General features: G+C 40.0%; 1 protein-coding gene across 4 annotated transcripts in view; it reads left to right on the top strand.

The window, feature by feature from the left end:
• Window positions 1-27883, top strand: part of LOC127644981 (phosphatidylinositol 3-kinase regulatory subunit beta-like) — a 42656-nt gene that overhangs the window by 5447 nt on the left and 9326 nt on the right. For 2 of the 4 annotated variants that reach the window (XM_052128455.1, XM_052128453.1), the window contains exons 2-9: window positions 1635-2362; window positions 18189-18281; window positions 18860-18931; window positions 24065-24205; window positions 25710-25908; window positions 26025-26110; window positions 26741-26846; window positions 26932-27030. In XM_052128455.1, the coding sequence (XP_051984415.1) occupies window positions 2038-2362; window positions 18189-18281; window positions 18860-18931; window positions 24065-24205; window positions 25710-25908; window positions 26025-26110; window positions 26741-26846; window positions 26932-27030 (1121 nt within the window). In that variant the 5' untranslated portion in view covers window positions 1635-2037. Of the gene's footprint in view, window positions 1-392; window positions 473-1634; window positions 2363-2794; window positions 2815-18188; window positions 18282-18859; window positions 18932-24064; window positions 24206-25709; window positions 25909-26024; window positions 26111-26740; window positions 26847-26931; window positions 27031-27883 lie in introns of those variants that run through there. The other 2 variants (XM_052128454.1, XM_052128456.1) reach the window with 2 other exon arrangements.

Genomic DNA, 27883 nt, shown 5'->3' with positions numbered 1-27883 from the left:
TAGCCTCAGGCAGAATGCACAGCACAACAGAGAATCCTTATCCTGTTTCCTCAGTTGAACTCTGAAATCAAGTCCTCTGCTCTTCCTTGCTTTTTAAAGATGCTTTCAGAAATGATCGTGTAATGTTTTATGTAGTCCTGGTTAGTTAAGTTTTATTTATGTTTGTATGCATCTTGCTTGTCATTCCAGTGCATTGATGTGTATTCTTCTGTCTTGTCTCTCATTCAAATAATGAAAACCATACATAATGTCCCTATAATTTCCTCCTATGCAAAAATGTAGTAGAAAAAGTTAATAATTTAATGAAAATAGTTTAGATTATTGGTTTGGGTTTTGATGACTGCCTAGATACATTTTCTAATATTTTATCATGTTTCCTTGATTTGCCCCAGCTTCTCTGGTGATTCTTGAGCACATGGCCATATGCTGCCCAATAGGAATCCAGGATTACCTTTTCCCTTCTGAAGCAGCAGTGAGTTTCCTGGCTAAATTCATTAATTATTTTGTGGGCTTGGCCTTGGTCACTGTGTTTAGCAAACTGCTCTGCTCAAACTGAATGAAGGAGAGGAAAGGATGCATAGAGAGCGTTTAAATTTGTCAGCCGCTGTTCTACAGATTAAGCCATGTGCCTGAATGTAATGATGAAGATTTTTCTCATCCGAAGTTTTAATTTTAGCACTCAGGCTCCTGGAACTTCTCTTTTTTCTGAATGATCTACATCATTAAACAGTGGTTCTGTTACATTGACGTACTTTTAGTTATAATAATGAAAAGGCGGAAAGGGGGATGACGTGTTAGTTTTGGAGGGGGTGTTTTGGTGGTGTGAGGATTGCGGGCTGTGGTTGGGTACGTCAATGCCACGTGTCTGTGCTAGCACCTCTCTTCTTCACACAGAGGATGTCAGACTGAGACCCTAGTGCACCTTGATAGTTAATAAGTGAGGTGAGTTTTGCCCAGTTATGCCTGCCTCACTGTTGTCAAACTCTTTCGAGTTGTTTTTTATCATAATCTTTCCACAGGTTCGGCAAACCTCTCAAAAATGGCACGTATTTGGTGATTTAGCTTAAGCCTCTGCTTTTATGGTGCGTGTGCACATAGAAAAATTATATGTTTTGCTGTTCTGTAATATAAGATGGTACATATTGCATCCATTTCAAGTATGTCAAAATCAACTAGGTGCTTCCTCTGGCACATGGACTCTTGGAATCTATGGATTTCATGTTCCAAGATTTGGCAACTTGTGACCTGCACTCATTTGGCCATCCTATTTCTACAAACTCTCGCTTTCAACAAAGAAGGTCTTTAGCAGATAAAATATTGTGAGTTTTTTGTTTGAAAGTTTTGTTAGTTACTGCGGTATATAGGAAACTCGCATTTCTAGCTTTCAGATTTTTTAAGGTAAGCACAGTAGCTTGTTTATTGGATTTGTTTGTTTTAAAATAATGGTGATCATAGTTTCATTTGGTGATATCTGCTTTTATATAATGACTTGCTGTGCCCATTGTATGATGTATGTGTGATATGTGTCATAATTTGGGACACTAGGTTGGGTTGTAGCTTTTGTGGTTGTGCGGGGTGGTACGATTTTTGCGAGTTTTTTGCTCTAAAATATTACTGTCTTTTTCCCCCTTCAGTAATCACGTTATACCGGGAGGATCACATCCTGAGAGGGAATGTTGAGCAACCTGCTACCAGACGACACCAGTTAATTTGGCAAAATAAATCTTGATCTTATTTAAACTCAAGACATTTTTGTCTGTGCCTGAATGAGTATGTTGCGGACTCATTCCCTCTGTTCCATCATTTGGTTGAACCGTGGGTTCAAGTTGAGAAAAGTGCCCTGTTCTGCCAACACTGGACAGGTCTAAGCTGCAACGTTCCTTCCCACTGCACAGGCCCACTCTGTTGGACATGCTTATAAGCTCCTGTCATTAGTCCTTAGCATTGAGCAAAACATCCTAACGTTCACCCTCCCAAAGTTTCATCCTCAGTCCTGTGCTCTTCTCTCTTTGGTGATTTTTATTTCATTCTCTGAAAATGGCTGCCGATGGTTTCCAGTACAGTTCTCTGTATGCCTACCGTAAGGACTGGGAGGACGATATTGACCTTGAACCTGGTGATGTTCTGACTGTCGACAAAGCGTCTCTACTGTCACTGGGCGTCAAAGAGGGAGATGAGCAGCACCCAGAGTGCATTGACTGGATCTTGGGTTTTAATGAGCGAACCAAACAGAGAGGAGACTTTCCAGGGACGTACGTGCAGTATGTTGGACCTGTGAAAATGTCAGTGCTGTCCTGCCAGTCTCGTTCTCAGAGACCACTTCCTGCTGTTCCCATACCTGAGCCAGCAACCTCTGCACAGGGTAAGTCCAGAAACCTCTCTGATACTGTTACAGTGCTGTCATATCTGTATTATGCAGACTTTTTTTTTATTAATTCTTTTACAAATGGTCAACCAAAAAAATGCATTCACTTTTTTTTGTTGTAAACTTTACTCTGTTAACCTCTGACTAAACCTCTTAATCTATGCTAACAAACTGTGATAAACCTATTTCATTTTTGGAACGAAGCAAATTCATTTTGGTACCCAAGGTCATTTAGCACACCCTTTATGTAGATCATACATTAGCCTATACACTTGGATTTCTTGTGTCTCTTTCCCCAAACTGCTTCTGGTCCTGTATTCCTCTGGTACACTCCCGAGTTCTCTATTCTCCTCCTCCACTCTGTATGCCTGCAGGAAGCAGTAAATTATAGTATGTTTGGAGGCCTGGCAGTTCACCAGGCCAATCTGGAGATTGGAATTATGTATCAGGTAGGGCTTTCAGCTTCAACTACACATTCCTACTTCATCAGGTGATTTTTGCTTCAATATCTCATTTGTGTCCCTTTTTTTGGACAGTTCATACCCTCCATCACTGCTGTGCACACTAAAAAGAAGTTGTCATATTTCATCTGTGATGCTTACTGACAAAAATAGAGAGCAAGAGAATACATTTCAAAGGCTTACCTTTGAAACGCTAAACAACGGGACCAGATACATGCAATTCTAGATGTTTCCACTTAGTAATATGTATTGCTGCTATGGTGCTAAAAACTGTTTATTGCTTAAGTATAGTTGTTATAGTCAGATAATCTACACATCTTTGTTTTTCTTTTTGTGTAGAGGTAGCGAAATGCCCTACATGCACAAGACATTTGCCTGCTGCTTAAAATGGATTTGCATGAGCATGGAACTTTTAAATAAGAGGAGCATAGAAAATATTCTCTTATTACGAATCTTGAAATGTCAAGTAAGATTTATTAAGATAATTACTCCATATATTTTCAAGTCCTATATTTTGACATTCTTCATTTTCAACATTCAATTAATAAGAAAAGCTATCATGGGTTCTTAATAATAATTTATTTGTTAAGGAATATTCCTGGTTCAATACAAATTAAGCTCAATCCAAAAAATAATCGGGGCCCAAGCACTGAAAGTGCGGATGCCCTATTGTTTTTCTAAGGATTCTTCTTTTTTCAAGGTAAAGTTAAAGTAGTGCTCTTATATTTACTCAAATTGCTTCAAAATTGTTTAGAATAATGTAAAATGCCAAAATGCATATGTCCACCTTGCATTGTTTTCCGAAAGCCACCTGGTGGAAATAGACCAGTTGTGCTTGCGCCTGTCATCGCTGCTTGCAGCTATATTTTCAACTCCTTTTCTTTAAAAAGGGCAATCTGGATTATAGTGAAGTGCTTACAATGGAAGTAATGGGGCCAATCTCTAAACTTTAAAGATGTAAGCAATATGTGTGTTAACAGGATTTTGGTGTGATAATTGCTTACTAACATTTTCTGTGTAAAGAATTATTAAAAGTAAAGTAAAAAGTATTATTTAAACATCTTTACAGATTAAATAATACAAATTTTTTAACAGAACAATTATTGGAATCGCTTTTATAAAATTATATACTGCCGTTAATCCCACTAAAAATTGGCCCCAATTAGTTCCATTGTAAGTGTCTCAATGTAACTAGAGCATGTGAGTTGAGCGGTGTAACACGCTCCATGTACATGCGCTCGACTCACGGCCTAAGCAGACACTCCGATCAAGTGCCGCTCATGTTCACCATTAAAAAAAAGTTTGCTCAAATAGCGCTTCGACATGAAATTTCTCTGTAGTATACTTGTTTCCAGGCACACACACATGCCCGAGCAACTGCCCCTTTGCCCACATGGGTTGAGGTGCCCCTGTGGGTGAAATATAGTTATTCAAATGAGCAAATGCTTATTAACATACACTTATGAAATTATGTGATTTGTATGGTTGTGTTTTAGTATATAACATCTTGCTTTTTATTTTGTAATGGTTTACAACTACTGTTAGATAATCAGGTCTACCAGATCTTACTTATCATTTGTAATCAGTCAAATATTTCTCTGTTAGCACAAATGCCATTGAACATCTTCAGTTAATTCCTTTAAAAAAATGTCAGTTCTAAATTACCTTTATTTACTCAGTAAGTCATCAATCATGCCTCTACAAGTGATAAAAACATATGTGTGTTGGCACGCAAACTCGCATACATGCAAATTTTGGCTTTTCGGTTTAAACTGGATCTGAGTGACACGACCCAGAATAACACAATCTTTTCAACATTAATGTTTTTTCGAATCGTTTATGGCAATAATGAAAACATGGACTGGTACCAGAAACAATATTACATGTTAAAGTGAAATTCATAATTGTTCTTCAGTTGTCTCCATGGAATGATTATACTGTAGATTTGATACATTAATAGGCTACTGATTTAATGCTATCAGACTTTAGGTCAGTAAATTAAAATGAGCAATTTCTCATCCTTATTTTGTGTTCACCTGTTAAGGGCATATCAAGTTATCAAGAAATGAGCAGTGAATGTTTTTCTCTTTTTCAGTATTGTTGCTTGATTCCCCTACAATTTTATATGTATGAATCTAAATGACTGTGGTTAATTATATATTAATTATTATATTATATATACCATGTACCCCGTTTGTTTTTCCTTGATATTTTTAAAGCAGCATAAAGTGAATCTGAACTTTATATGCATCAAACAATCACATGATGCATTTAAGATTTTTTTTCTTTTTTCTATTGGACAGTTATTTCTAGCTTTTTTTCTCTGTGCATGAATGCAGCAAGTGATGTCAGAAGATGTTATCCGCAACTACTAATCTAGAGTCAGTTTTTTACGTTTCACTTATCGTTAAGGTGTGGATTTAAAAGCTGAATGCTGCACCTGCAAATTAGGACACACTGATCTGCAAGATCATAGATGTTTATTAGTTTTTTTTTGATGCAGGGATTTTTGTGTATGTGTTTGCCGGGATTCAAGGACGCAACCTAACATTCGTAGTTAACGTTTGCAACCCCGCAGGCTGCATCTAGCTGGCAGCTGCACTGACATGATTTCAAAACAACAGGATACCTTACTATCTACTTATCTATTAATTTATTATCGAATTTTAGTGTAGCCTACTAGCTCACCTTTTGCTACACTACCATGTTTGCGTTGCACATCCTCGTGCTTTCTGGCAATGTGACGCGTACGATTCAAAAAGGAATATTTGCTAATTCTCACGGTTTCCTCATTCTTAACTTTGATTTATACTTTACATTTATGAAGGCTATAAGGTTTGCAACTTCAAACAGTGCAACTAAAACAGTGTTCGAACTCCATAAACTCAGGCCTATTGCTTATTTAGCAGGTTATCAAACCAGCATATCACAAAGCGCGTTCTGGTTTGAGCGAGCGAAGCTGAGCGGCCTGAGAGAGCGGAGTGGAATCTTCAAAAAGGCGATCTCCGCTCAGGTGGAATTATCACCACTCTGCTCACATGCTCTGACTGTAACCAAGCTTCGATTTTATGACCTATAAATAACATTTCTTACCAATTTGCTTGGAGTAGACAGTGATTGATGGTGTGAAGTATGCCCAATGACACCCATTTAGTGAAGTTTAGAAATTGCAATCATGTAGTTATTAAAATGCCTGAGGAGATTCATGGTTAGATAAACTATTCTGTGCCAGTGAATTAATGTTGAAATCACTCCCTGAATTGCATTATTGTTTATTGCATTAAGTTATATGGCTTCAGCTGTCGTAGACATTCTAAACTCATGATCTTCATTTCGTTTATATAGTTTATTTGTCTATTAGACCCAATGCCTCATCTGCAGAATGATTAGTATTTTGTACATTTGAAGGTCATGCAAACTTTGAAGTGCTAAAATTTCCCTAATTTAAATTAAAACAGACCTTTTTCTGTGTGAAAGTTCTTTGAAAGGCAGCAATTGATGAATATGGTGTAGATGAAATGTATGAAGATATATTGCATCTTTTAATGTTTAAAGATAAAAGGGCAGTAGCACAACTTTATTTTCTTTAAAGACTACTTAAAAATATGCTTAATAACAATCTAGTAATTTTGAAACAGCTTAATAGGTTATAATTGGTCTACTAGCTCTTAACCTGCCCCACATGTAAGACTAGTGTTGTCACGATACTAGAATTTCTAACTTCGATACGATACCTTGAAAAATATCGATATTCGATACCATTTTCGATACCACAGAGACAAAAACTGCCACAATATTAAGAGGGTAGAACTGTCTAGAACATGACAATGAGGTATATTTTACATGAACAAAATGTCCTGAGGTATTGCACTTGTTCAAAAGCCTCTCAGATTGCCATACATTCAAAAACCAATAAAGTGCAAGTAAATAAAAAGTGCAATCTTTTGTATTTCCAAGTCAAATCAAATCCAATCTCAATGTCAACAAAAGATACTTAAACGTCAAGGGGGGTTGGGGTTGACTAGCTTTCATAAGGTCTCTCGCTCTCTCCCTCTCTGCCGTGCACGCTTATGTATGTTGTGTGCGCGCTATCTATGTTATGCGTGCAGTATGTTCTGTCTCGCATGATGCGCTTATAGATTCCGGAGATTTGAACTAAATTGCGGGCATCAGGGAGAAGCTATCAATATGCGGGAGACTCCGGAACTTCCGGGAGACTTGGGATGTCTGGCTTCATATCAAAAATATTTCCAGATAGCACTCCTGCTGTGTTCTTTATCAAACAAAACTGGTCGCTGGAGCCGCATGCACTCGCCATCTTTACATTCACTTCACTTTTGCTATTTAACCAGAGCGAATGAGAGGAGTGCGAGTGTGTGTGGTGTTTGTCAACGCGCCTTTGGAGAGAAGTGAAAGTGACAGCTCGGCTAGTATCGATACTTAGAGAAATTAGTATTGGTACCGTTCAGATATTTCAGTATCGATATTTATCGAAATATCGATATTTTTGACAACACTATGTAAGACATATGCATATAGTATCTAAATCCAGAAAGTTTCACATTTTTCCCTCCTGTGGTTGACAACCTCGCAGAACCTCTATCTTAAGATGCACTGGTGCTTGAGACAACCTTTAAAATGTACCTTGATTAAACTGGTAGAGGAAAAAGAAAGTAGTCAACCTCAAATTTGTCAGATGTCTACTAACTAAACTTAACATCTATTCTAAAGGTAGCGCACCAGCATTCTTACTGACAGCTCTTGGCTTGGATCCAAGTACTTATTTTGTATACTTTTTTTCCCCAGCAGAGATTGTGCCTGAAAAGGTTTTGGATTTCTTATCATATATTAATCTTAAAAAAATATTGTATAATATGACTTGCTATTTATATTTGTTTTGTTTTTATTGTATTTATATGATATTTGTTTTTTGTAATTGAATTCTTGCCATGAAAATAGCTTTGATCGCTGACATGGCATTAAATAAAACATACTACTACTACTACTTTTCCCCAGCAGGAGTAATTGACAACACCTATTTTGTTCTCTCTTATAGGTTACTTTGATTGAAACCCATGTTCAGAGAAAATGTCAATATACATAGCAATAATGCATAGGTTTGAAAATGTTATTTGTGAAACATTAGTTGGATGATAAATTTGAGAACATTTTGTGGTGGGGGAAAATCTCAGTTTCTAAATTTGCCTCACAATAATTATTGATATTTTAATCCACAGATGCAGTATTTTTAGTTAATTTTCCACACTAATATTCTTGGTTGTTTATTAGTCAAAGTAAATGAAAAACACTCAACTTGGTCTCACAAGATGCCACGTTTCACAATCTGATGTGAAACAATTGAGAGAAGAAAAAAATCACAGTTTTGAATCGCAAGACACTAAACATAAAGAATTATAATATTATCATACTGTAATAATATAATATTGTATTGGAGATGTCCCTTCTTATTCCCACTCCTAATATTTATCATTGCTGAGTCTGATATACTGTAGCTGTTGCTTTTTGACATGAAGAATATTAAAATGGCCATAAGGTGTTTTCCATTTCTAAGTGCATCTTATTCACATATAGTCCGAGATACATTTATTAATATATATTTTAAATGCATGATCACTTTCCTCACAGAAATAGTGTACAAAATATAATTTGGTTGTTTCACAGCTTGTGGCAAACATTCTCCCTCTTCTTTTTCCCCTCTTTCTTTTCCTGGCCTCAGTTTTACTGCTTGTTGAAGTGAACCATGGCTTGGCATTTCTAAAGTCTCCTCCTATTACTCCTCCTCTGTTTCACAAACTCTTCTGATACTGTCTCCAGGCAGCTATAAACTATCCACTCACAACAATTCTCATAAAAAGAAGGCCCCTTGAATTTTCCCTTAGCTCCTTTCCCTGAACTTCCTTTCACAGAATTAGTAGAGGGCTAGTTAAGACCTTGAATCTGAGCCTGTTTTAGAGTCTCAATTCTTTCCTGTAGTGCTTTGGCCTATGTTAAGAAACTGGGCATGTTTTTACTTAAACTGTACAGCATGTTTTATCTGTACGTTTTACATTTAAAAACAACCGTTAAAAAGATTCCCAATGCAGTTTATATGTCGTTTTTATGCTTTTAACACAATTATATCCAAAGCGACCTCGAGTGGGGTATACGTTTTATGAATATGCATGTTTTCTGGGAATCAAACCCATGACTTTTTAGGGCCATGGTCTTCTAATTGAAGTACAGTTACTCAACTTAGATACATTTAATATGCATATTTAATGGTACTTCTAAATTAGTTTTTAAAATGCTTAATCTATGCATATATGCAAAATGTGTTTAATCTCTTATTACTGTATATCGGAATGCAGTTTTCTGTTGCAGTCTGTCAGTGCATAATCCTGTCAGGCTTGAAGCTGATTTTGCAAAACAATTAGTCAAAAGAAACTTAAGCTATATAAGACTGTCTCTTATAGTTGCAGCTTTTGAGTTGTGGTATTTCCTAATACCGTTAGCATTGCATTAAGATTAAAACATGTAGAGAGGTTTAGAGCTCCAGTGAAAGGAAATGGGCTGGACCTTGCCAGATTACTGAACCGTACAAAGCAATGTGGGTGAAAGTTATCTTACATAATCATATTCAGTGAGTACAGACATAATTTTTCATTAGTAGAGCATGGCCGAATATACGTTTATAAACACAGAGTGCAAGTGAGGCAAATACACATATGTAAAACTGCAGATATCACTGCAGCGTTTCTTGAATATGACCTTGTACCTCAAAGACAAGATGTTAAAATTAAAAAAATGTTAACACCAACCACCAGTCAGGTACTTTTTGTTCAGTGGTGGGTGATTTTTTTTTTTTTTTTATAAACTAACATGATAGTGTACCAAAAAGATATCTAACTCCACTTTCCAGGCCAGTAAGTGTGAATGCAAAGAAGTGTGTTTTTTTTTTTGGTCCACATAATGTGGTATTTGGGCATTTGTTTTTATTTTCATATACAGTACTGTGCAAAATTCTTTGGCACATAAGATGTTTCCCAAAAGCATTTGTCTTAAGATGTTTTTTTTATATCTTCAGCTTTAGTGTGTCAATAGAAAATATAAATGTTAAACTCCCAAACATTACTTTTGCAAACAGAAAAGATTAGAACAGAAGAATAGGGAGCCCTGCAACAGATGTCATGGCCCACACAAAGCCCCCCCACTGAATATCATGTCAGTCTGAGATTACATCAAGAGACAGAAGCAATTGAGACAGCCTAAATACTAGATAGAAGAATTGTTGAATTCTCCAAGAAGCTTGCAACATCCTATCTGCCAACAACCAAGAAAAACGGTTACAATACACACATATGTAAAACTGCCAAGTTGAGGGGTTGTTTAAAAGTTATTTTTTGTGTTTTGCTAAGTGAATTTTTCCATTTAGATGTTTAAAAATGTTTTCCTATTCCAGCTTAATATGCAGAAATGTCTATATAGCAAGCCATTCATTGGTTGATTTTGCTTAAAGTGTGATATCTGGAGCTCTTTGCTGCAAAAATATTATTTCAAAATTTTAATCTCTATGAGCATCCCAACCATCCAATGGCATGATTGAGAGTTTTTCCATGAACATTTAGCAACAGAACTAAAAAATTATTTTTATGTTGCCTACTTCTAATCAACAACTTAAAAAAACAATGGAAAAATATTAAATTACTATTTTAATTTTATTACTGCATTTGCAATTCTTCATGGTATTGTAGCTCATGTCTTCTTGAAAGATGTCAGGTACATGGTCTTGTACCTTTGACTTTTTGTCCAATATATATTCACAGTATATATTTTTGAATTGTCCAATTTTAGAAATTTTTAAGGAGGACTTTACGAAATCCCTATGGAGAAAAAGTAATGGAAAAAATACGTCTCTTGCGCTCTAGTCCATTTGGTGCCACTAGTGGTACAGAAATCTCACACTTCACCTTCAGTGTAATTTCAGCAAGCATAGAAAATTTTAACCAGCAAATCAACAGTTGCTAGCTCTCATTAACCAACTGTATCTATGTGGACATGATAACATTTGCCTTGATGGTGTACTCCTGGAGAAGTGACAGCCAGACTATTGCAGAATAAAGCAAGCTGTCGCTATAATCATATGATTAGCTGTTACAGTTGTTTTTCCCAGGGCATGTTCAGTTGCAGGCCAGCCAAAATGCAGACTACCAAATGACTATAATTGTGTAATGATTAGTTGGTTCTTTCTTCAAAAACCAACAATAACTTCAGGGCTACAGCTGTTTTTCCTAAAAGCAGCATTTTGCACAGAAACCCCTGCTGCATATTCATGAGTGTTTGTGCCAGTGCGTTTGGATACTGTCTTCTGCATATCAACAGCAATTTAGTGTGTTTGTATGAAAAGGAACACCCTTAATTCATTTATTCATAATTTTTATTTTTGTCAAAAACCACAGCAGTGCTCACTGTAGAGCCAAGCTGCCATTTTGTAAGTACTTTCTGTGAATTTCTAGAATATGACATTGTACCTCAAAGACAAGGTGTTAAAATTAAAATCTTTAACACCAACCACCAGTCAGGTACTTTTTGTTCAGTGGTGGGTGATTTTTTTTTTTTTTAAACTAACATGATACTAAAGTGGACCAAAAAGATATCTAACTCCACTTTCCAGGCCAGTAAATGTAGGAAATATAAATGTTAAACTCCCAAACATTACTATTGTAAATAGAAAAGATTAGAACAGAAGAACAGGGAGCCCTGCAACAGTTGTCATAGCCCCCCACTTAACATTGTGTCTGTCTGAGGTTACATAAAGAGACAGAAGCAATTGAGACCATCTAAATAGATAGAAGAACTGTGGCAAATAATCCAAGAAGCTTGGAACATCCTATCTGCCAACAACCAAGTAAAACTGTGTCCAGGTGTTCCTAGGAGAATTGGTGCTGTTTTAAAGGCAAAGGTGGTCACACCAAATATTGATTTGCTTTTTTATGTTTACTGGACTTTGTATGACATTTAAGTGATAAATGAAAATGATTTTTGAAGACATCCTTACTATGCAAAATTTTTCACAAGTGCCTAAAGCTTTTGCACAGTACTGTACATAGTGTGTTCTTTTTTATTATATTTAAAATGGAAAAATAAATTTGCTGGTAAAAATTGTATTGCTGCCTGGGCATACACCAGCCACAAAAAACTAAAACTAAATTCCCACCCTTGACAGTATATCTAAAAGATTAATTGGCAATGTCAAGATCCATGTATTACCCAGGAGAATATTTGCATTAGAACATCTTACCCGTAAGTGGAAAAACCTTATTTAATTTTTTTTTTCTAGTAAATATAATGCATGAATTAAGGATAGAACAGATGGATTCATGTCAGGGGCAGTGGTGAATGCGCAAAGAGGAAAAGTTGGGGGCGGAAGAGGCAGGATTTCTGTGGGTAAGAGGGAAAAGCAAGCAAAGTTCCATGTTAATGTGCAGTGGAAAAGTGGAATGTGCTGACATGGCACTTGGTCTGAACTCCAAAATTAATAATCAGACGTGGTTTAGCCTTGCACTGCCAGGAGGCGAAGGCAGGCAAGCTCTGGCCTCTTTGTGGTGGGCCTGAAAGGGAGGGTCTGGCACACTGCCAGTGGGGTTTTGCTTGTTCAGGATTTTTGATTAAAACGTTTATTGTGCTCAGCTCACGCAAAGGGCCAAGGCAGCGCTCACTCCAGAAGGGCTGGAATAAGACACAAGGAAATGGAGGGTTTTTTATTTTCCTCCATTTAAAAGCTTTTGTATAATAAGGAGATTTTCTTTTCCATGTTTTCTTCAGTTTAGCTCAGTCCATTTAGTATTTTAAATTACTTTTACTATTACATTGCACACTCTTTACTCTTTTATTTTTTAAATGTTTTGTAATGTCTATGTTTAGTTTTTAGTTAGTTATTTTTGCATTAATCTGTGTTCGTAAACAGTTTTAGGGTTGTTTCCAAAGACAAAATCAGACTGTTATAACTGGTGTGAAACAGGACAAGACAGACGAGAGGTGCGGATCCAAATGCGGTTTTATTAAGGTTGACACAGAAGAAACAAAAGGTAAACACAAAGGAAAATCCACGATGGGAAAACGGGAACTAAACAGCACGAAACAGATTAAACACGATGAAACAAAACTCAAACATAACTAAGAACTCGGGTAGGGAACACAGACCAGGCTGACAACATTAAAGAAATGAACATCCGCGAACAGCAGGGTAACCTCGGACGGTACCGACAGGGAACAGGGTAACCACGAGGGAACACGAATAACACGAGTAGAAACAGGCACCGACATGAAACGTCATAAACATACAAACAACGATCGACAGGGACTGAACAAAGAACTGGGGTTTAAATACACAGACAAAGTGGAGACTGAAGACACAGGTGAAAACACTGATGAGTGTAGGCAGTGACGGAGGCCGGAATTGTGGGAAATGTAGTTTGGACAAAGACAGTGAAACGCTGGGCGAACAACAAGGAAAACACGACATGGAGCGTGAATGGTGACGGGTGAAACGGAAAACACGGAACAGACAAGGAAACGTGACATAAACGTGATAGTGTGACAGAGAACACAGGGCAGATGAACAGGAACGTAACAGAACCCCCCCTAAAAGGACCGGATTCCAGACGGTCCTAAAGCAAAACCCACACAGAAGAACAAAAACAAAAAATCCAAGGAGTGAGGGGGTAGACCCGGGGGAACACAGACAGAGAAAAGGGAGTACAAGGGGCACAGAGACAGACCAAGAAGGCACAAGGGACATGGTGACAGACCACGGGGGCACAACAGGAAATGAGACCGGCCACGGGGGCACAAGGGGCAATTAGGCAGTCCATGGGGGCACAAGGGGCAATTAGGCAGTCTACTGGGGCACAAGGGGCAATCAGGCAGTCCATGGGGGCACAAAAGGACAGGTTCAGATGGCCCGGGGGGCTGGCCATAAGGCAAGGGCCGGTTCAGGGGACCCGGGAGGTGGCCACAGGACAGGGACAGTTCGAGGAGGCCTGGGAGGTGGCCACAAGACAGGGACAGGTCTAGGGGGCCTGGGAGGTGGCCATCGGACGGGGGCAGGTCCAGGGGGCCTGGGAGGCGGCCTCAGGACAGGGACTGGTCTAGGAGGTCTGGGAGATTGCCGCAGAACAGGGGCCAGTTCAGGGGACCTGGGGTGTGGCTCCAGGACAGGGACAGGCTTAGGTGACCTAGGAGGTGGCCATAGGGCTAGGACTGGTTCAAGGGGCCTGGGGGGAAGAGTGGCCACTAGGGGAGCTGGCGGAACCAAGGAGTACTTCTGAGACGGAGCAGTTGAAGACTTGGGTGGTGGTGCCGAAGGAGGCGCAGGCAAGGCCGCAGGAAATCCTGGGGGCGGACTGCAAGGGGCTCTGGAGACGAAGCTGAGGGAGGCTCTGGAGGCGGAGCTGAGGGAGGCTCTGGGGCCTCAGGAGGCGGAGCTGAAGGAGGCTCAGGAGGCAGAGCCGAGGTAGGCGGCGCCGTAGGAGGCTTTAGGAGTGGAGACATGGAAGGCTCTGGAGTCTCTGGGGGCAGAGCTGTAGGAGGCTCGGGAGGCAGAGCCGTAGGAGGCTTAAGAAGCTCTGGAGGCGGAGCCGAGGGAGGTGGCGCCGTAGGAGGTTTCAGAGGCGGGGCCCTAGAAGGCTCTGGAGGCGGAGCCGAGGGAGGCTCAGGAGGTGGAGCCGAGGAAGGTGGCGCCGTCGGAGGCTTTAGAGGCGGAGGCCTGGAAGACTCTGGAGGTGGAGCCGAGGAAGGCCTAGGAGGCGTAGCCGTAGGCGGCTCAAGGGGTGGAGCCCTGGAAGGCTTGAGGGGCGGAGTCCTGGCAGGCTCGAGAGACTTGAGAGGCGGAGCCCTGGAAGGCTCGGGAGGAGGAGCCCTGGAAGACTTGAGAGGCGGAGCCCTGGCAGGCTCGAGAGACTTGAGAGGCGGAGCCCTAGGAGGCTTGAGAGGCGGAGCCCTGGAAGGCTCGAGAGGCTTGAGAGGCGGAGTCCTGGAAGGCTCGAGAGGCTCGGAGGGCGGAGCCCTGGAAGGCTCGGAGGGCGGAGCTCTGGAAAGCTCGGAAGGCGGAGCTCTGGAAAGCTCGGAAGGCGGAGCTCTGGAAAGCTCAGGAAGCTCGGAAGGCGGAGCTCTGGAAAGCTTGGGAGGAGGAGCCCTAGAAGACTCGAGAGACTTGGGAGGCGTTGGCTCTAGGACGGGCACGACCACTGGTGCTGGCTCTTGGACGGTCGAGGCTACAGGCGCTGGCTCAGGGACGGTCGAGGCTACAGGCGCTGGCTCAGGGACGGTCGAGGCTACAGGCGCTGGCTCAGGGACGGTCGAGGCTACAGGCGCTGGCTCAGGGACGTCTGAGGCTACAGGCTCTGGCTCATTGACGTTTGAGGCTAACGGCTCTGGCTCACTGACGTCTGAGGCTACAGGCACTGGCACATTGACGTTTGAGGCTATCGGCTCTGGCTCACTGACGTCTGAGGCTACTGGCGCTGGCTCGGGGACGGCCGAGGACTCAGGCTCGCTCACAGTGACATGCGTGGGTTCTAGCTCGCTCACCGTGGCTGACGAGGACTCAGGCTCGCTCACCGTGACATGCGTGGGCTTTGGCTCGCTCACCGTGACATGCGTGGGCTCTGGCTCGCTCACCGTGGCTGACGAGGACTCAGGCTCGCTCACAGTGACATGCGTGGGCTTTAGCTCGCTCACCGTGACATGCGTGGGCTCTGGCTCGCAGACCGGGGCTGGCGCGGGCCGGGAGGCGGAAGCCCGTCCTCTCTCCCTCCTCCGGGCTGACGAAGTGGGCCGCGCTGGCTCGTGGTAGGTGACTGGCGTGAGGGTCGGTTCGCAGACAGGTGGGGCTGGTGTTACTGGGGCCGCCGGAGGTGGTCGAAGGGACTCCTTTGTGGATGGCAAGGTAGAGTCCTTCTCAGCAACGCCCACAGTTAACGGCGAGCCGCAGACCCGCAAAGTCATCTCCACGAAGCTGCAAAGAGTCCACTCGTGCGTAGCCGGTGGCAACCGCTCCCTCGACGAGGCGTTCAGGTTGCCCCTGAAGTAGACCACCAGGGCAGAGTCCGGGAAGTCGGAGACGCTAGCCAGCTTGAGGAAGTCGCCTATGTGGTTCAACGCCGGTCGGTCCCCTTGCTTTAGACAAAGCAGCCGATAGTTGGCCTGTTGGACCGCTGGATCCATTCTTGGGTCGATCGTTCTGTTATAACTGGTGTGAAACAGGACAAGACAGACGAGAGGTGCGGATCCAAATGCGGTTTTATTAAGGTTGACACAGAAGAAACAAAAGGTAAACACAAAGGAAAATCCACGATGGGAAAACGGGAACTAAACAGCACGAAACAGATTAAACACGATGAAACAAATCTCAAACATAACTAAGAACTCGGGTAGGGAACACAGACCAGGCTGACAACATTAAAGAAATGAACATCCGCGAACAGCAGGGTAACCTCGGACCGGTACCGACAGGGAACAGGGTAACCACGAGGGAACACGAATAACACGAGTAGAAACAGGCACCGACATGAAACGTCATAAACATACAAACAACGATCGACAGGGACTGAACAAAGAACTGGGGTTTAAATACACAGACAAAGTGGAGACTGAACAAGACACAGGTGAAAACACTGATGAGTGTAGGCAGTGACGGAGGCCGGGAATTGTGGGAAATGTAGTTTGGACAAAGACAGTGAAACACGGGGCGAACAACAAGGAAAACACGACATGGAGCGTGAATGGTGACGGGTGAAACGGAAAACACGGAACAGACAAGGAAACGTGACATAAACGTGATAGTGTGACAGAGAACACAGGGCAGACGAACAGGAACGTAACACAGACACTTCTGAATGCATTTTTTTTTTTTTTTGGTTTTGTTTTTTCAAAGAATAAGCAAGGAAGCAGAATATAAAAACTCATAAAGCCTGTATGCAGTTATGCATCCTAAACCATCACTCTCCTAAGAGAAAGTTGAGACGTGGCTTGCATCAAGTTCAGCACTGTCTCTGAAGTCTGAGGTGCAAAAATACCCTGATTTTATACAAGAGCCTTGTCATTAAATCACATCAACAGCCTCCTCCGCAAGGCAGCTGCTGCTTTTGGCAGCTTTAGTGTTCCACGAAGGATGGCACATTTAGGTCTATATTTAAAAAAGGTAACAGGCAAGTCAAAGTCCAATTTAAAACATTGACCTCTTGACGGTGTCACAACAGTTGTTAGGAATGCTGCAATCTTGCAAACCACACTTGAAAAGTCAGAACGGAAAATATGAGTGATGAATAAAAGTTTCTTGTGTGTTTAAACACTTTTTGCTTTAACGTATACATTTTACAGTTTAATTATTTGGCATCCACAAATGGTGTGCAAAAAAGGCCAAGAATATTTTCATGAATTTCAAGAATCTTTTTCAACAAATGGTAAATGTGGAAGTGCTGTTGATCATTAAGCACAGGAGACCAGCACAGGAGTTTTTTTCCTTTTTCTTTTTGTAACCCTGATAGCACAATAACAGGGTTGCATGTGAAGCTTGACAAATGCAGTCAACAAAAAATATACATATAAATTTAGATTTTCTTGTCTGGTGGTGTAAAGGGTCTAACTGACTTATTTGTCACAGTTTTTTTATATATATATATATATATATATATATATATATATATATATATATATATATATATATATATATGTGTGTATATGTTTTTGGAGTAGGGGAAAATCATGTGTAATGTAGGACATTTTGGTCATTCAAATTATGTTGTAATTCAAAATATTTTTTCATACAATGAATTGAATTGAATTTGATTGATTATGTCAAGACCTCAAAGGTCAGGCCAGCCCAATTTATTTCCCATTTTGGCCTGATATTTGTTATTTAAAACTAGCTACTTTGAATGCTAGGATGCTAAAATAGTTAATCTATGTAAGAGTATAAGGATGGGCAAGGAGGAGGCAGGAACTGGCTGAACAGTCAACGTAACTTTTAATGTAAAACTCAACATAAAACAAACACACACATGCAGTGCAGCCGGCTGTATCTCTCTCTCTCGAACTGGCGCCTCCGGCTCCCCTATATCTCGCTCTCCCGCTGATCAGCTTATTCAGCGCCGGCCGTGCACCATCACGGCCCGGCCACGCCCTCTTCCTCATCAAAATCTAACATATCTAATAGTTCTCAAACAAAAAACATGAGATTTGTGTCTCTAATATCTTAAAAAAATGGTCATGGGACACCAACATGTTCGATCAAATGTGTCAATATTATCCTATAAAATGTTAAATGAACAGTGTTTTTTTTTTTTTCCCACCTACCATTTCAGTTGTTCCAGTCCTGGACTTGACCAAACAGTTCACACAGCCGGAAACTGTTCCCCCTAATCTTGTTAAGTTGATTGAAGCAATAGAGCGGACAGGTAATATTTTTCTGTCATTGATTGTCATGTTAAGGGCTTTATTGTATGTGGTTAGTTCATTAAGACTGTTAAGACACAACACAGAAAACACAGATTCAGTGCAAGCAGCAAGAATCCCCACAGAGCCCCTGTAGCCACAAGAAAGAATTAATATAATTGCAGTTAAACTTGGGATTTATTTATTTAATAGATTATTACCACATTAAAAAATACTGTTGAAAGCCGAGGAGGTGTGAAATGTTTCTTATTACACCATATGGCAGTTATTAACATCCAGATTTTCTCTTTTGCTGTGTGCCGCCCCTCTCTTTTACCTCCAAGTGAGAGACGGAGTGACGCTCAGACTGTCTGGCTTGACTCAAGCCTTCTTCACACTTCCTCATACACTAAAACAGAGTGCATGGACTTAGCTATCATACATGGCTAGAGCTGTTCTATCTATCTGCCGATATCATGACTGGATATATTTATTTCTCTGGGCTTTTACATTTAATGTTTTGATGTGACTGCTCCATTAATCCTAGCAGCATGGAAGGTCTATTTTTAACAGATGAACTAACGCCTCGATTTTCTGTTAGGTTTGGCCTGTAGGACACTATACAGGACATCCACTGCTTCAGCCTCTGACAGTCAAAGACAGAACCTCTGTGGTAAGTTATATTGCAGTTGACATGCTTTTCCACATAGGTATGCACTTCCTGTGCAGAATGCACGTTATTCACATAGTTGCAAATATATGCACTATCAGTGCTAAAAATATTTTGATAGCTTTAGCAATGTTTGTGTTTTTTTTTTTTTTTTGCATGTTAGTCTAGGCAACCTGCAAGCATTCTGTTCCTCGCCTGTTTAGACATTAGTGAATTAAGTGTAAATGGTTTGGATATCTGTTATCTTTATTTAACCAGGTGTCTCATTGCTAACTTGTATTGTACAATGAGTGCAAATAACTTTAAATCTAAAATGCCGTTATGAATGGCGAACTTTACAACACATACAGTTCAAGGGGTTCAAGAGTTCACTTGTGAAAATGCTTTCATTTGGCCTTTTTTTAATTATAAAATTTTTTCCATTATATATTATCAGTATAACAATTTGAGTGAAAAGATTCATGGAACATTTTACACGTATTTCTTATTATTTGGCATCACCCCCTTTTGCTTGAACAGCATGCACTAGAGCTGGCATGAACTCCACTAGTTTGTGCAAAACCATATAATCCATGTTATTCCAGCATGATTTAGGAAACTATAACTAAGAAGCCAAAGTGTTTCTTGTGAGCTTAAATAGAAGCAAGGAACACTACTTTTTTTTTTTTTTTTACAAAGTGGTTAACATCGTCAATATAATAAATTCCCTTATTTGATTAGTGTCCTAGAAATAGTGCAGAATCTTAAATATTTCAGACCCAATTTATATTAGGTGGACTTAACTACTATGTGCTTAACCATTTGATACAATGTACTTATTATGTACATACAGTTGTTACATTATAATTACATTTAAAGTTCTTGCATTTAAGTACATTTGTAGTTACACTGTTAACTTTACCCATAACCCAACCATTACCCCAAAACCTAACTCTAACCCCTAATCCTAACCAAGACGACGGTTGGCCGTCGTCCAATATCAGGCCGTCATTGAGTGTCTGACGACCTAGTTTTTGCAGTGTTCTGCACCGTTGGCACTAGTCAGACCCCTGTCGGCGGCTTTTCGGCCAATTGAGCATGTTGAATCGGCAGCAGAACCAGTCGGTGAGACAGATCAGTCTGATTGGCTGTTTTGGAAGTGACATAAGCAAGCAAACGACAAAGTCAAGAGGGCACACACACACACACACACACACACACACACACACACACACACACACACACACACACACACACAGAAGGCTCTTCTCTTTTTTCATCTTCATCTAATCTGAGCATTTGTCTGTGGTGAGCGAGATTGGTAAGCAAGTGCTGCTTTGTGTACTGTTTGTATATCCGCAGTCCTAGCTCTTCCGGATTCCCTATTTGAATTATGAATACAGACTACTGCCACCTACTGGTATGGAGAGTTATTTCCTCTCATGTGCAGAACTTATGTGCTAGTTGGCCTTTGGGTGTAGTCTTGCAGTGTGTTCAAGAGCAACCTTTTGGTCTAGACGTTGGCAACGTGAGGCAACACCACTGTCTGCTTCTGTCAATGCTATTTCTTTGATGTCGGTTTGGTTTGTCTGGGCCTTAACCCAACCCTTACCCCTAAACAGGGCTGGACTGGTAATCTGGCATACCGGGCATTTTCCCGGTGGGCCGATGCACTTTAGGGCGATCAGAGGCGGACTGGCCATCGGGAGAACCGAGCGTGCCAGTGGTTCGGCCATGAAACGTGCCGAATGGGCCACGCCAAGTAAAAATTAGCCGCTGTGTTATGCAGAACGGACCACAAAACGGTGCCGCAATATGCAGAAAAGGACAGCGAAATTCTGAAAGTTTGACCTTATTTTAGGGGGTCCAGTGGCAATTTCCCACACTTTTCCCCCCAGAAACAGCACTTAAGCATTCAGTTCCGGTGACTTGTGGGCAGTAGTTTTCTTAAATACTATTGTATCACATTATTTTAACTATGGGCTACAAATGATTTTACTAGAACAATTATGCAGCTGAATTTACAATAAAGGGAGAAATGTTTACTGTTTGGTTGATGGCAATGACAAACTCTTGTATACCTTACATACATTATAACTTATAAACGGTGACAAATAATTTTAAAAGCAATTGAATAGGATGCCCTTCCTCAAAGGACAGCTGTCTTCCCACAATCATCCGTTTTCTCTTTCTTACCTGGAAAAGGAATGGTATAGAATTACATTGAATGGAAGTAGGTTGCTAATGGCCTGAGACAGTAATAATAGTAGTAATATATTTGCACTATTATACGTATGTTTACTACCACAGCATATCTTGTGGTTTGTTTAGTTCTTTATTATTCTTAGGTTTTATAAGGTGATATAGGTTAGATAAAATAGGAGAGTAGGAATAATTTTATTATTTGGGTTTTTATTTTTTTATTTTTTGGCCATTTATTCAGAAAATATTAAGCCTAAAAATGCCTAACAATTTGACATGTCAGCATTTAATACCTGTGTGAATTAAATTTAAACCCAATTGTGTTAGAAACAAACAATTAAGCTAAAAATATATGATGTTACACTAATTTACTCTTAGGCTGTATAACAAAGCAACAGTGTTATTCAGTCAATTTTACATTAAATGAAAAAGCTTAATAATGTAAACTTATGGTGCGTTGGTTGCTCAGCGAGTATTGAGCTGACTACCACCCCTGGAGTTGCGGGTTCGAATCCAGTGTGTGCTGAGTATCTCCAGCCAGGTCTCCTAAGCAACCAAATTGGGCCGGTTGCTAGGGAGGGTACAGTCACATGGGGTAACCTCCTCGTGGTCCCGTTTAGTGGTTCTCGCTGTCAATGGGGTGCTTGGTAAATTGTGCGTGGATCGCGGAGAGTAGCATGAGCCTCTACATTCGGAGTCTCCGCAGTGTCAGGCACAACAAGCCACATGATAAGATGCACAGGTTGACGGTCTCAGAAGCGGAGGCAACTGAAACTCGTCCTCCGCCACCCGGATTGAGGTGAGTAATGGTGCCACCATGAGAACCTACTAAGTAGTGGGAAATGGGCATTCCAAATTGGGAGAAAAGGGGATAAAAAAATTACAATAAAAAAATAAAATAAAATGAACTTATATATTTTCTGTCTACCAATTAATGTTATTCAATATAGAACAACTCATATTAAAAACTAGAAATCCTTGGATTATGCAGAATGGGCTTTAAAATTGACATCAGTCAATACCTAAACAGCAAGCAAGGCAAGTTTATATAAAAATAATCGAAAATGAATAAGATTTTATTTATATTCTAAGTGTAATTAAAATGATTTCACATTTGTATATCTATTTGTAAACATGTGTCAGACTGCTAAAGTTTATGAAAGACAGCCTCAGTTCCCCTACCTGCTGTTTGTTCATCCTCACCTGACTGATTGCTGCTCTTCTCGTGAAATCCACATGAAATAAAAAAGTTTGTATGTCCACCTGGATAAAAACAAGCTAGTACTGGTCACACCTTGCAAACAGAACACCTGATACAGAATTTAAAACACATAACTAGCAAAAATTGTGTAACTAACTTGTGTTTTAGTGAGCAATCTAACTAGCTAATACTAGCCCCTTAAGTGACAAAATAACTTTAAATAGCTTTTACTGGTGATGACTAAATCACATTGAGATTAACAAGTCTTCTTGTACTAATGCAGGTCAGTTAAAAATAAAACGCTATCAATCAAATCCGTGCTGAGGAAATGGCATAACAGGATATCCATGAACAACTCATTCACCTAAATTAAAATTCTGACAGTGAAGGCTGTAACCATGCCTTGAACATTGGGGGGACCAAACCATTTTGGGGATGAGGGGTCTAGGGTCACAAATATAATGGTCCTCTATGGTCCTTTAAAATAGTAAAGGTGCTGAATCCAATAATCTTCTGAATAAAGGCTTTAAATGCAATAAAGGCTCATAATTTGACAATTAGGTTTTAAAAGCTACATGTTTCTTTTTTATAATTCACAGAGTACAAGACAAACACTGTGTCGTGATACTGCCATTTTTATCTTGTTTTGTTCTTGTTGTGGCAGGGTAATGACAGTTTCCTCCACCCAGCTCTCAGGTTGTCCCATGTGCTTTTGTTTTCTTCTCTCCCTAGTGTTTCCCCAGGTGCTGCTTAGCAGTGCAATCAGCGTGCCATGGCAGCACTGATTAGCACTACTTGTGTTTATGGGCAGCACCTGGTTTCAATCCTTCCTCCCCTTTATATTCTCTCCTTTGTCTTTTCTTCCTTATCAGATTGTTTTGTTTTGTTCAGTCAGTTCTTGTCTAGTTTGCCCAGTTGGTTTGTTTTTCCTCTTCCTGTTATTTTGATTTCCCACTTTTGAGAGATTTGTTTCCTGTTTTGTCCAGTTTTCTAGTCAGTTTGTTCTTAGTTTATTTTGAGAGTTCGGTTTGTATTTTGTTGGTTTTGTTTGAATAAAACACCTTTCATTGCCATCCTCCATTTTGGGTCCTTCCTCCAAAACCTTGACTGTCATAAAACAGTGGGTATATATTGCACATTAAATTAGTTGCATATTACATGACACTCCTAACCTGAACTGCTTGCTGATGCATGGTGCCGGAATAAAAATCCACGACATTTTCGCTCAGCTTCTGAAACTTCATAGATTTGATTGGCTATCTCAAATGACTTTGCCGAGCGCTGTTAGTCTACTGAGCATGCTAAAAATGTTAAAAAAAAATATTTCAATTATGTAAATTATCAAATTAAATGACAAGGAAAGCATATTTTGGTATATGGTAATTCCCCTCGTCTGACAAGGATTTATCAGGAAAAAGTTACTGGGGCACAGCAGAACTTTAATGGGGCACAAGGGGTCTGGCAATGCCCCTGGGTCTGACAAAGTAAAATGCTCTTAATGGTTTAAAAAGTTATCCTGACATTAACTGTTTGGTTACCATATAGTACACTAATGCATTTATTTAACTCCTTAATTTTACTGAACCATTTGATTTATAGCATCTATCTAAAGTTTTTTTCCACGCGGGTGTTGCTGAAGTGTTTTAAAGGATGTATTGGAATAGATCAAATCTTGTTCTGTTATCACATTGAGAGGGAGAGACAGTCCCTGTATGAGTTGGTCATGATGTGACTGGTGATTTGTCCCTGTGTAGAGCTGCAGGAGCTGGACGTAGGACAGTGGGACATTCATGCACTCTCAGAGGCTCTCATTCGGTACCTGCAGGAACTTCCTGCCCCCATCATCCCTCCCTCTGTTTATACAGAACTTCAGGCAGCAGTTCAACTAGAATCGGGTATGTGCCACTTTTCAATTATCTGTGTAATGCCTGCCAGTAATGAAAGAGCACTGTCTATAGAAAGAAACAGAATGATATGAACTAAATAAGCATATATTAAATGTTTTTCCTTTGACTTTGGCTGAGCATCTTACAGATACTGTTATATCTTTCATAAATAGGAGTGGGAATCACCATGGCCATGGCGATACAATATACCAGTAATACAGATATCTGGGTTGTGATACAATAATATTGAAATCCTTTTATGTTGAGTGGGGACCTATTATGCAAAATTAACTTTTACATGATGTTTGTACATAAATTTGAGTCGGCAGTGTGTACACAACCACCCTATATTGATAAAAGTCCAGCCACTCCTCCTCGTCATATTTCTATTCATCATAAACAGTGTGTCAATATGAATGGTTTTCGTTTCTGCTCTAATGTGACGTCACTTTAGAGCAGGCCTTGCCCACGACTGGTGACTGACTCCACCCTATTATCATAGAGATCCTCCCCTGAGTGATCTACACGCAGCGCTGGAGCAGATACAGTGAGAAGAATAATGTCTCAGCTTCGTAAACTTCAGTGTTCTGTTGTTGGCTGTAAAAATGAACATAAGAGTCTTCATGTACTCCCGGCATCAGAGCCACTGAAGACGCAGTGGACAAGTTTTGTTTTTGAAGGAAATGTGCCCCAAAACATACAAAATGTGTGTATTTTTGTGCAAATAATTTTGCATTGTGAATGAGTGTCAATATAAAGCAGGATTTTCCAAAAAATTGATTCTCAAGCATGGATTAGTACCAACTCTATATCCTGAAGATGTAAGTATCGCACTTTTATATTTTGTGAATGTTTGCAAATCGCCTTTCCGAATGTGCTTGTTAGCTGATTCCACGGCTAATGCAGCTAAAGTTACCATTGTCTCTAGTTGTATTCACGGAGACCAGATATACATATATACATATACGTATTCATACATGTATGGCTGAACTCCGGTATTTATGCTGTCAGTCATATCGGTTCTAATTTGTTGTTGCTGTAGTAATCAAAGCAGCCCTCTTCCGGAAAGGTGGTGGGGAGCAGCAGCTCATTTGCATTTAAAGAGACACACGGAAACAGCATGTTTTTGATTCCACCCAAAAAGAGGCATTTGCAACATGGTATAATAAATGATCCGTGTGGTATTTTAAGCTGAAACGTCATGGACACATTCTGGGGGCACCTGAGACTGATATTACATCTTGCAAAAAGGGGCATAATAGGTCTCCTTTGAAGTGCTCTTTTACCCTCATCATTTTAAGGATTAAAAAACAAAGGGGGAAAAACTAGGGATGCTTTTCCTGGCTGTTGGTGAAGATGGTGATTTATTTATTCTTGGTAGTGCATCCTATTTGTGAGGAAATTACTTAATCAAAGTTTTTTTTCCCAAAAATATGAATGTGACAATAGTACTATCAGAATATTGATACGGTATTGTTAGGTAAAATGTTACAGTTCTCCTATTGATAAACAGATGTTCCTTCAATGAGGAGACGAGAGCAGCTGTTGCAGGCACTGGAGAACCCTGCAGTGCCTCTACAGAATCTCCTGACACTACAGTATTTGCTAAGACACCTGAAGAAGGTGTGTCAGTGCACAGAGCAGAATGGTCTGGATGTTCACACCCTCTCCCAAATCTTTGGCCCTCTGCTAATCAGGGGACTTGTGAGTGGGTGAGTGTGGTGTCCTTATTCTTGTATTCTCTTCTTTGATCCAAGTTTTGATGGAATATAATGCTGAACTTGAGTATACCTTTAAACATCTTTATTTCTGTGTTTTTTATTCACAGGCCAGAGGAAGATGAGGGTTTTCCTGCTGTTGCAGTTGAGAGACTTCTTTTGGAGAGAATTTGGGAACAAGAGCCAACTCCTCCTGGTGAGTCACCTGAATGGACAGCATGTTATTTACATTTTTCTTTGGAAACCTAGTTGCGTATTTTAAATGTTTATTTTGCAATGCTGCTGGCTTGCCTGCTATGCTTACTTTATAAGTATATTCACTGTAAACGCATGTCCCATTTGTTTATGCACACTGAGAAATGTCAAAATGATTGTTGAAAAACCCGGGATATTCCTTTCAAGTTACTTTAATTTATCAAAACAGCTTAGTTAGTGTTAGAGCTAGTGCTCTTGCTTGATTTTTTTTTTTTTAATATAAACTGAAATAAAAGTTGTGAGCTGTAGAAAAAAATATTTATGATCAGTGAATTACAGTCAGTTCATTGTTAGTTTACTGGCAAAGTGAAATAGTACAAGCTTAACCTACACTGTTGTGTAGACATTAAGACTGTTAGAGAAGAGGTAACTGAAAGGTTACTGGTCGCACCCTCTCAAAGGGCAGTCCCTGAGCTATCACTTGTGCCCTTGAGCAAAGCTGGTTTCTCCAAGGAGACTATCACTCTAATTTAACTTGTTGCAGATCTATGGTGACATCGTATGTAGTGATGAATAACGATTCTGTTTATTTTAATTGTAAATGTTTATCTTATTTGCCTTGTTTGTTCAGCTCTCCCTCCTAAACCTCCCAAAGCCAAAACCATGGCCTCATCTGTAACCAATGGAAACAACAGCATACTGACTGAAGCTGAATGGTACTGGGGAGACATTTCCAGGTAAATCATTGCCATTAATATTATCACACATTTTTGTTAGGTGTGCATCTCTATCTGATGTCATTGGCATGATTTTATGTTTTAGAGAGGAGGTGAATGAGAAAATGAGAGACACACCTGATGGTACATTCTTGGTGCGGGATGCGTCAAACAAAGTGCAGGGAGAGTACACCTTGACCCTCAGGTGAGCGACCCCTTAGACTATGTATGTTCGAAAGTATATGGACACCCAAATAAACACCACACTCATATGCGCTTGTTGAGTATTGAATTTCAAAACCATTGGCATTAAAGGGAAGTTGGTCCTCCCTAACAGCGTATACTCTTTTGGGAACTCTGGAACATGGCTGCAGGGATTTTCTCTCTTTCAGACACAAGAGCATCAGTGAGGTCAGGCAGTGATGTTGGGTGATGGGGTCTGGCTTGCAGTCAGCTTTTCAAATAATCTCAAAGGTGCTTAATGGGGTTTAGGTCTGAACTTAGTAAAAGCCAGTCTCAGTAAATAATTTCATTATAGATCTGACTTTGTGTACAGGAGCATTATCATGCTGGAACAGAAAATGACCCTCCCCAAACTGTTGGTAGCACACAGTTCTCTTGAATATATTTTTATGGCATATCATAATATTTTTCTTTACCGGAATTAAGAGGCCTAGCCCATTAGAAGGGGGTGTCCACATACTTTTGGCCATGTAGTGGGTAGGGATAAATTGATAAAAAATATTTGATCAATAATCGGCTTGAAAAATATTTGGATATCAGATTACATCGTCAACCCCACCTGCTGAGGGTTGGTAAATATTTTTGCTTTAAAAATTCAATTCATTTATTGAAACACGAAAAACAATATAATAATGCTAATATTATAATGCAAAATAATTCTGCCAAATGTGTGTTCTTATCGAATTTGTGTTTGTATTGCATTTTGGTAATACAGTTAATGCTGCCTAAAGAAAATAAAATGGAACAAAATTTTAGGTTCAAGGTGAATGTGTCTGGTATCTCTTTCATCTTTGTTTCTTTAATACAAAGAATTT

Source organism: Xyrauchen texanus, chromosome 6, assembly GCF_025860055.1.
Source record: "Xyrauchen texanus isolate HMW12.3.18 chromosome 6, RBS_HiC_50CHRs, whole genome shotgun sequence".
NCBI classification, from domain to species: domain Eukaryota; kingdom Metazoa; phylum Chordata; class Actinopteri; order Cypriniformes; family Catostomidae; genus Xyrauchen; species Xyrauchen texanus.
Note: the sequence above shows the minus strand (reverse complement) of the source record. Positions and strands in the feature narration are given on the sequence as shown.